This window comes from Buteo buteo, chromosome 7 (assembly GCF_964188355.1).
Source record: "Buteo buteo chromosome 7, bButBut1.hap1.1, whole genome shotgun sequence".
Classification (NCBI taxonomy): domain Eukaryota; kingdom Metazoa; phylum Chordata; class Aves; order Accipitriformes; family Accipitridae; genus Buteo; species Buteo buteo.
This window is the reverse complement of record NC_134177.1, coordinates 33,298,343-33,308,434: the sequence shown is the minus strand read 5'-3', so window position 1 is coordinate 33,308,434 and position 10,092 is coordinate 33,298,343. Positions and strand designations below refer to the sequence as shown.

General features: G+C 58.9%; 1 protein-coding gene across 1 annotated transcript; it reads left to right on the top strand.

Annotated features, from left to right (window-relative positions):
• Positions 1-6,563: 6,563 nt before the first annotated feature.
• On the top strand, positions 6,564-10,063 carry ESPNL (espin like). Its single transcript, XM_075033164.1, has 5 exons — positions 6,564-6,568; positions 7,827-7,909; positions 8,214-8,275; positions 8,356-8,616; positions 8,706-10,063. The coding sequence occupies exons 1-5, from the start codon at positions 6,564-6,566 to the stop codon at positions 9,951-9,953; spliced, it is 1,659 nt and encodes a 552-aa protein (XP_074889265.1). The 3' UTR covers positions 9,954-10,063.
• The last annotated feature ends 29 nt before the right edge of the window (positions 10,064-10,092 follow it).

The window sequence follows — 10,092 nt, the reverse complement described above, 5'->3', positions numbered from 1 at the left end:
GCAGGAACCTACAGGCAGGCCACGGGCTGCTGCTGTAAGGCAACAGAACTAAAAAACCTCCACTGAAGAGGAAAGCAGCTTACCAATTCCGCAATTAGTTCTTGAGCTTTTCTTACTGAGCCTGTCATGCCACCTCCTGGCATGTTCTGTTAACCTCCCAAACACGGCTTGGAGCGCCAAACCGCTCTCAAGCGGAAGCATGGAAATCCAACCATCGGTCATCCCGTAGGCACGCAGCGGTGAACATCCTCTGTCTCCTCTGTCCGCACACCCGAGGATGGGAAGCTGCAAGTGCTGTTCAGGTACCCAAGCCTAAAGAGGTTTAGGATCTCTACTGCATTCGGGGAAACACAAGCCTGAGAAAGATTTGCTCTGTACCTAATCACCACTGAAACACTGAATCAAAAGGAAGCCGAGGAGAATGGAAGACACGCCAGGTCTGCCAAGCAAAGAAACCGAGGAAGTTTCTCCGTGGACAGAAGCACAGCTAGAGACATAACTCCTGCTGGCATGCAGTCAGGAGGATTGAACTTCATCCATTTGGGTCCCTTTGGAAATACCAAGCATCTGCATTGTTCTGGAGGATGCAGCATTTTACAGAGGGGACCCTTGGAAAGAATCAGAGAGGGGCAGTTTTATTCCCTGGGAAAGTGCTCTGACACTTACCTGCTTCCCAGATAGGGTAGGACCATTAAAATACAGCAACTCATTAGTAAGAAGGGGCTAATTTCTGGCCCATCATGATTCTAACAACAGCCAACAAATCCCTCCACTAGTTTTGTTCAGACCGTATTTATGACAGTTCTTTTGCTCTGCATTTTGGGGGAAAGCAGATTACACAGCTTGCATCTTCGATGTGGAGAGCTGGGTTTCAAAAGAATACTACAAGCCTAAAAGAGCACAGCATAGTACAGCTTATACATAAAGTAAATATTGCATCATAAGCCATATTGCACGCTTCTATCAGAGAAAGTGGGCTTTATGTAGGCACATGGGAAGTGGGCCTTTTGCTCAAAAACAAAAGAAAATCCTGATTTAAAAAGTTCATATACTAAAATGGTCACGCGATATCCTTTTTGATTCGCCTCTAAATCCACATGTAGATTTTATTCCTTCACTGCCATCTGAATTCGTACTGCTTGAGGCATTTTTCATGTAAAACCAAGAAAGCTCAACTCAGAAGGCAAAGACCCTTCTTAACGGAACTGAGCATCTGTGACTACAATACACCCTCCCCCTCGTTTAAACATAACAGCATAGTAAACACAGTTTTTAAATTCCAAGCAGAGAGATTCCAACTTTGAAGACTACCAGACGTTCTCCCTTTGGCACAAAATACTTTCTTTCACTTACCTCATGTTTCTTGTTTTCCATGCTGCAGCACAGAAAGCCAGTACCCACAGCTGCACAGACTTCCACTGCTCACACCAGCGTGCAAAGCACTGAGGAGCCTTGGCTCAGTCTTGGCAGTACAGGAGCAATCCATCTCAAGTGCACTACACATTTGGCGTTTGGGGGCATCACATAGAGAGAGTTAATTACTGCTTTTCCTCCCAGTAACAACAGCAGAAGAAAAAAAGAAACCCTCCTCGCTTCCACAGCTCTTTTTTCCAGGCTAGAGATTTACGGCAGCAACTACCTATTTTACCCAACCTACATGGCACCTTTTGAACAATTTTCAAAGCTGGCCCAAACCCCAGTTCATAAATAATCATCAGTCTAAAGAAGGACCAGAGGTCTCTGCACTACTAGAGATAGGCAGGAACACTTAACTTACTAGAATCCTTCGTAAAAACAAAATGTTTGTGATGGCATCTGAACTACAAATTTCTTTTTAGACTTAGAGACCTAGTGAATGGGAATATCCTGCCACACTTCAATTGCTTGTTAGCACTTGCATGGTTTCAGAATGCATACGTAATGACACTGACTGTATGGAAATATTTTTGCTATTAGTGCCAAGGCCACAGTTGTGTGAGGCATTACCCAAGCAAATGAAATCCTTGCCCAGAAGAGTTTGCAAACCACTTGTGTGTTAACACAGTCACTGCATTTCAAGCCTTCTACCTGTGACAACATCCTCTCAGGGCGCACACTTGCCTGCTCAGATCAAACACTCACTCAGCACAGGGGTTCCTTCCTGGGGCCTGAACACTGAGCTGTTGGTGTCAGAAGCTTTGAAATCCCCAGCTTTCTAAGTTGCTCATCAGCCAAGTGGCTTGTGTTCATCTGTGTAAAGGCTCAGATTGTCTTCCTGTGCAGAGCACAGAGTTTTGCCCTCTAAGTGCTGCGGGATACTCTGCTCATGCAGACATTTGAACAGCTGTGCTTGTGTATCTCAAGGTGTATAGAGAAACCAAACTGTGAAATCCTTGCCTGTGGGGGGGAAATACCGAGCCTGAGGTTAGAGCTGAGGTAGGCTTTGCTGACCCAGTGTGTCAGGTAGGAAGCGCAAGCACTGCTCTCCAGCCTTTCTCCCTGGTGCATGCACACAGAGCGAAGGGCTGGCTCCTTCCAGCTGGCAGCGTGGGTGGGCACGAGGGTGACAGACACCTCCTCATCCCTTTAGCTGTGACAGTCTCACCACCCCCAGCTGAGACTTGCCATGGTGTTCAATCCCGGCAGCAAGGCTTTTAACAGACCCATCAGTCAGTAACTGGATAGAAGCAAAACTCCTTGTACCTTTGAGCTGAACCATACATTTGATGACAGGCACAAGAGCTTGCCAAGTTTACTGGGACGAACACTTCCACTGTACATGCCAGTTCTTACAGTGCAGGCTGGGTTTTAGACTGCAGTTGTGCTTCCGTGTGGGAGCCAAGCTAAGCTTGCGTGAGCAGCCCTGCTCTTTGCCATCCCCTTCCCCAGTGCTTTCCTCTGCAGCATTAATGCCTTCTAGTGGCATCTGGCCTTACGTTGCCACTTAGTCAAGTGGCTTCAGCTTCTGTGGGAGCCTGTTGAGAGGTAGCCATCTCTATGAAGTAAAGCCATCATTTTGACACTGGCCATGAAGTGAAAATAGATTTGGATAATCCATAAAATCAAGCAATTCTGAATTTCCATGTGCAATGTTCATCTCTCTCCCTTTAGTTCCTGCAGCCATAGCCTCTCCCTCTCCCCAGAGCCTTGGGCCATATCCCTCCCTCTCTCCCAAGTCCCTTCTGCCTGGAACAACAGGGATCATAATGCAGGAGGCCCTCATAGTACAATTTCCCTTATCAGTGGCTCTTAGCTATGAGCTTTATTTCATGAGGTTACCAATTGTAGCTGTCTGTTGCCTGGACTACAGTTAGTTTTGTCCTACAAGCAGTGAACTAGACAACAGTTTAATATATCTTCTAGCAAGCATAACATTTAAGACCTAGGAGGACTGTCACCCTGTTGTGGGCACAGTTAATAAATCTCTCAAATACTGCAGAAAAAGCTACATGGGCTGTTCCGCTGTACTTACTCTTCTTCTTGCAGAAGGAAGAGCTTACGAGGTTGTTCCATTCCCTTAACTTCTTCCTAGTATAAGAGAAGCCAAGGAGAGGGTGAGCTTCTCTGTCTGCTCCTTTCTCTCCTTCATTGGCTTTCAAGGTGGAAGTAAGGACCAGAGAAGAGCGGGCCCTTGCTGAGATGGTGGTCTGACATGGGTATTAGACACTTGCCTGATGTTCTAGTGATAAGGTTTTTGTGAGCAAGAGGAACTTGAAGCCCAGTGGAATGCTAGTTCAAGCAGCAGCTTCTCCTCCTCTTCCTGCAGAGTCTGCCAGATCCCTGGGCTGTGTTGCTGCAGTAAGAAAATGGACTTTGAAGATACTACTAATGCTGGGGAAACAGGAAAGCTGCAAATGAATTCATTCTTGTCCAGCTTTAAGGCAAGCGTAGAGTGTGTAGTGGTGGGGGGTTTTTGTGTGTTTATGGCCTCAGCGGTCTCCAGTGCTAATTACATGGGGCTGCAGCTTACAGAAAGAAAATAGAAATCTCTTCCCAGTCCCTCTTATTTTCTTCTCTCAACTAAGTCAGGCTCTGTGATTTCAGGAGCAGTGCTTCTGCACCCAGGGGATGTTCCCAGATTCCAGCAGTCTCCCACTGGCTGCTCTGCAGGATCAACTGGAAGTAAAATACTCAGTCGGTTTTGCAAATTAAAGAAATAGGACGTATGCAACCACTCGTTCCCTTGGTTTCCTTCCTCTGCTTTTATTTGATAGTCAAAATGTAGAAACCAAACCAACAAAATCAGTCACAGTTCGATACAGAAGTGGAAGGAGTGGCTGAGCCACCAGGAGATCCTGCTGCCACCCAGAGGGACCTCGATAGGCTGGAGAAATGGGCTGATGGGAACCTCCTGAAGTTCAACCAAGGGACACGCAAAATCCTGCCCCTGGGGAGGAACAGCGCCAGGCACCAGGACACGCTAGGGGTGCCTCGCTGGAAAGCAGCTCTGCAGAGAAGGTCCTGGTGGACACCACATTGAAGTTGAGCCAGCAAAGGAGGCCAGCGGTGTCCTGGGCTGCACGAGGAGGAGCATTGCCAGCAGGTCGAGGGAGGGAATCCGCACTGGTGAGGCCAGCCCTGGAGTGCTGTGTCCAGTGCTGGGCTCCCCAGCACAAGAGAGACAGGGACAGACTGGAGAGAGTCCAGTGAAGGGCCACCAACATGGAGAAGGGACTGCAGCATCTCTCCAATGAGGAGGGGCTGAGAGAGATGGGACTGTCCAGCCTGGAGAAGAGAAGGCTGGGGGGATCTTCTCCATATATATCAATATCTGAAGAGAGAGTGCAAAGAAGATAGAGGCTGCCTCTTTTCAGTGGTGCCCAGGCTCCATCTGGCTCAGGGTGGCCCTCCTTCAGCAGGGGCTTGGACCAGATGAGCTCTGGAGGCCCCTGACAACCGCAACCGCTCTGTGAGTGTGTGATGCTGGCAAAACAACCAACAACAACAGGGACCGCCTGAAAGGGGCCTGAGCGAACGGAGAGGTGTGAAGCACGCTGCCAGATGGGGTTTGCATCGCAGGGTGTGTCTGTGAGACTGGGGGAGCTCCTGGGTGCGCCCCTGAGAGTCTTGTGATGTCACCAGAGAGTCAGTCACCCCATGACATCACTTGCAGTGGGCAATGATACATGCCAGTGGCACATACTGCTAGTGGCACATGAGAGGTCGAATCCTGTGGGCAGCGCCTGAGCCGTCAAAGTCCTACCAACAGCACACTAGACGTGACCTGCCAGCAGCCGAGTCCCACCAGCGGCACCCATCAAGTCCCGGCAGCAGCAGCGCTGGAGGGGCCCAGGCATGAGCTGGCGGTGCTGGGACCCACCATGAGGTCCCGGTAGGGGGACATCTGCCCCATCTGCCTGGGTCCCCTCGAAGACCCCGCTGCCGTGGACCCATGCTGGCATGAATTTTGTCACGTGTGCATTCAGCGCTGGGCTGCCACCGCCATCGCTGCCACCTGCCCGCTCTGCTGGCAGCCCATCATGGCCGTCCACCACCTGCTGGTGGAGGATGACCATGGTGGGGTGGGCCTCCATCCCCATGGCCGATTCCATCCCTACGTGGGGCTGTGGCAGGGCCGGCAGGGGTGGTGGCAGCAGCAGTGGGGTCCCAGAGGTCCCTGGTGCCAGAGACTCTCTGTGGGGCATGGGGAGCGCAGCCCCCCCATGCCCCACCAGCATCTCCAGAGCCTGTCTGGGCAGTAGGACAGTGACAGGCGCAGCCGGCCCCACTACCCTCCAGAGAACATCCAAGACCCATCATGGCTGCGGAGGCAGAGGGTCTGGGAGGAAGAGCCGGGCTCAGGGGACCACGCACACTGCCTCCCCTGGCTCCACTTCTAAGCAGGGCAGCCGGTACCCCTGGGGTCCCTCTGAAACAAAAACACCGGGGATGCTGAGAGAGGCCATGCCTGGTTTCTTCCGTGCTGCTTTGCTGATTGCTGCAGAACTGGGGGAGTGGGAGGGATATGGCCCTGGGAACTGGGGGAGAGGGATGCACCCCCAGAAAGGGAAGGGGAAGGGAGAGGGAAGGGGAAGGGAGAGTCCACTGGGCCTCTTCTAAGCAGATCCCCAAAAGGGCCAGTGCCTGCTCTCCTGAAGGCCAGGGCGAGGAAAGAGGCTGAGGTGGAGGTTTGGGGGAGACCCTCCTCTCCTCTCTTGGTCCCGCACACCCCTGTGCTGCGGAGGGCTGCGATCCTGTGGGGAGGCTGTCCAGGCTGGGGGAGGCAGCCCTGGCACAGCCGCCTGCTGAAGGGCAGCTGCCTGCACTGCCCATGGGACAAGCGGCCCCAGCCGGGATGTGCCTTGTATTTCGGAAGTCTCCAGGGAAACCCAGAGCTCCCCCCACTCCAGGGCCTCCCCAAGAGCTGTGCAGTGGGAGCATGCCCCAAAGGGTGCCAGGCCCTCGCTGCCGCCCCGCTCCATCCCCTCCCGCAGACCGGGTGGCTGGGAGCTCCCGGCGTTGGGGCTGAGCTGCTGCCCACACCGGCCTGCCGCCTTGGCAGACCTTGCTTCCCAGCGAGCGGACCCAAACGTTGGTGTCGAGAGTTTTGGCGGCCACATCTGCCCCAGCAAGGGCAGCCAAGCATGAGGTGAGGCTGCTCAGGGTGACCATGGGCTCTCAGTGCCTTCTGCCCCAGACATGGATGCAAAGACGAAAATCTCATGGAGATTTAGATCGGAAAACTGGCAAGCAGGAGGTGGCTCTTTGGCGCTTCCCAAAGGCTCCCTCTGAGCAGCATCCTCTCATTGGAGGTCCCAGGCCATGCGGGGCATCCGGGTGGCCTTTTCTGTCCTTCCCCGGCACTCCAAGAGAGCAGGAGGCAGGATGTTTGCAAGCGGCTTTCTGGTACCTAGAGGAATATCTAGCCCTTGCAGGGCTTTTGGCAAAATCTCCCCTTGGCCCAGCAGCTGGCAGAGCTCCAGCCCTCGCCCGCCATGCTGGCAACAAGATGGGAGCAGGTGGCTTGTGTCACAGCTCCCAACATCTGTTTGCTTAACCTGAGACACGTGGCGCAGCCGGCGCCAGGCCATGTTCCCGTGTTTCATACTACATCCCCATCAATATTGCAGGATGCTGTGTTGCCACCGGCACAGCGTAACCTGCTCTGCACTGCAGCTGTATTGCAGGGTAGTGTCGGCTCATCAGCCCACGAAAGCCACTCTGTGCCGGGCATCAGCCCATGCCAGGGCCAGGGAGGGATTAAGAGGCTGAATCTGTAATTGATCCTCACCAGGCAACAGGTGTTTAAAGGCTTTGATCTGCTGCTTCTTGATTGTATTCCAGCCCCTCGCTGGAATTTCTCACATGTAACCGAGCCCCGCTAATCCATCCTGGCCATATATAATGGATGGCGGTGGAGTGAAGGAACACAAATGTGGCTGAATATCGGTAACAAATGTCCGGGCAGCGGTGCAGCAGGTCCCTCTGCCGAAGATCCCCCACTGCCAGTGCCTGCCCTCTGTGCCAGCCAGCGCAAAACCCTTCCTCTGTCCCCAAAACCTGGCTTGGCCGTGTGCGGGGGCAGGCGCCGTGATCAGCTTTGGCCATTCTCGGCTGGCCCGAGGAGCAGGACGAGGCTTTGGAGCCAAGCCACCGAGCCGCTATTTCCAGGACCGGCGCCGGTGCCACCCACTGAGCCCCGGTGCTGCCACTCGATGCCCCCGTCAAATATTAATGTGCTGTTCACTGCGCTCTCTGCCCTGCCCCAGCGCTGCAGCCGTGGCTCCTGCCCGCTCCAGGGCTGCCCAGCCCCTTCGACCTCCCCTCCCGCCCCGTAGTGCTCGTTGCTCCCAGCGTGGGGACTTTGAGGGTGCAGCTGCACCCACCTTTGGGTGTTGCCCGGGCAGGGCGGGACCTGACCCCCTGCACTCGGCGGGGGGCTCCCGGGTGCCTCCTGTCCCCGGCAGCCGGATCAGCCCCCCCGCGGCAGGTAAGGCCCCGCGGGGCGGGTGGGCCGGGGGCACGGGTCGCCCGGAGAAGGGCTGGCGGCAATGGGGGCAGCCCCGGGCTCGGTCCTCGGCAGCGGGGGCGTCACGGTGTCCTCCGGGGGCGAGGGGTCAGCAGGGGCTCCGCAGCTCCCTCCCGTCTGCTGAAGGAAACGCCCGCCCGTGGGTCTCTCCCGGGGAGGGTTCCCCGCAAGGACCGGGGTGATGTGCCGGGCATCCTCACCCGGTCACGCGTGGGGGACCCTGGGAGTGTTGGGGGCCCATCTCCCCTTGCCTGCCCTCCTCCAGGAGGAGGCCTGCGCCTCTGCCCCCGGCAGCCGCCCGGCCCGGCGGGGGATGGAGCTCGGCAGGTCGGTGCCGGCGGAGCAGAAGCTCCGCAAGCCCTCGCAGCGGGCCAGGATCCCGGCGCCTTTCTTCACCCACCCGGTAGGTCGCTGGCTCCGCCCGCGGCCCCCGGCTCGTCCCCTCGGCTGCCGCCCCCCTTCCCGAGCCCCCCGCCGTGACTCTGCCCGCGCAGGATGGGGCGGCCGAGCCGGCGGACCCCCCCGGGCAGGACCCCGCGGAGGCGGACGCGGACTCCCTGGTGCCCACGCACGACGAGCGGGGCCGCCCCATCCCCGAGTGGAAGCGGCAGGTGATGGTGCGGCGGCTGCGGGCCCGGCTGGCGGACGAGGAGGCGGCGGGCGGCCAGGTGCGTCGGGGCGTCCCGGGGCCGGGGGGGGAGAGCACGCTGCCGGCCCGGGGTCGTGGTGGGGGAACGCTGACGGCCCCTCTCCGCAGGACGCGAGCTCCTGGCGCTTCTCGCCCTCCCGCCAGGCCGTGCTGGGCCCCTTCGGGGAGCTGCTGACCGAGGCAGACCTGCAGCAGCTGGAGCGGGCGGTGGAGAGCCTGCGGCTGCGGCGGCGGGGCGAGGCGTACCAGGGCGAGCTGCGGCGCCTGGCGCGGGAGCTGCGCGCCCTCCTGCCCGCCCCGCTGTTCAGCATCACCGTCCGGAGCCCCCCGCCCGGCCCCGGGCAGCCCCTGCCCCTCTGGTGTGGCCGCCTGGCCGGCGCCGTCAGCAGCCTGGCCGCGCTGCTGGCCCACGCCGAGGGGGCGCGGATCGCCTCCCCCGCCGCCGCCGCCGCTCCCCCCGCCGCCGCCGCCGCCGCCGGCGGGCAGCCGCGGGAGCCGGCGGGCAGCCTGGCGCAGCGGGAGATCCGGCAGTGCGGAGTCTGCGTCCGCAGCCTCCGCGGCGCCTTCGAGCCCCCGTGGGGGGCGGCGGACGGGAAGGCGGCCGGGGGGAGCGGTGCGGAGGCCGCCAGCGACTCGGGCATCAGCTGCGAGGAGGCGTTTTCCGACGGCGGCGGCGGCGGCGGCTCCCCGGCGCCGGGGCCGGGGCCGGAGTGGGGCAGCCTGAGGAAGGAGCGGATCGTGATGCTCTTCCTGAGCCACTGGAGACGGTCCGCCTACGGGCCCCCCCCGCCGGCCGCCGGGGACCCCCGGGAGGCAGCGGGGACCGGGGAGAGGGGGGCGGCCCGCCTGGCGCGGCAGAGGGCTGCCATCCAGCGGCTTCTGGGCGGCTGGCGGGAGGCCGCCTCCCGCCGCCCGCCGCCCCCCGCCGCCGGCCGCGCCCCGCTCTCCCCGGAGCAGTTCGTGGAGGGGGCCGGGGGGGGCCCGGCCGACTACGAGAGCCTGTCGCTGGAGCTCTTCATGCTGGGCTATTTCCGCATCCTGGAGCAGGAGCTGCCCCCCGAGGAGCGCCGCGGCCGCCACCTCCTCTGCTTCGAGGTCTTCGAGCAGCTGGGCCGGCACGGCTGGCGGGCGGTGCGCGCCTTCCACCGCGCCGTCACCGACGAGATCGCCGCCGGCCGGCGGGGCTGGCAGGACGGCTTCGACGACATCAAGGCGAGGTATTTCGGCTCCCCCCAGAGCTCAGCCCGGCGGCCGGGGGAGGCCGGAGGAGAGGGGGAGGAGATCTGCCGCTACATCGACCGCAGCTTCGCCTTCTGGAAGGAGAAGGAAGCCGAGATCTTCAGCTCGGAGGAGTGATGCCCGCTGGCGGGGGGGCGGAGGGCTGCGTGAAGCCGCGGGCTGCAATAAACGCCTTTCCCCTTCTGTCCGAGCTGAGCGAGGCTTCCCGGGGCGACGGAGAAAGCTTTTGGGCGGAGGGGGACCGTCCCGGCACCCC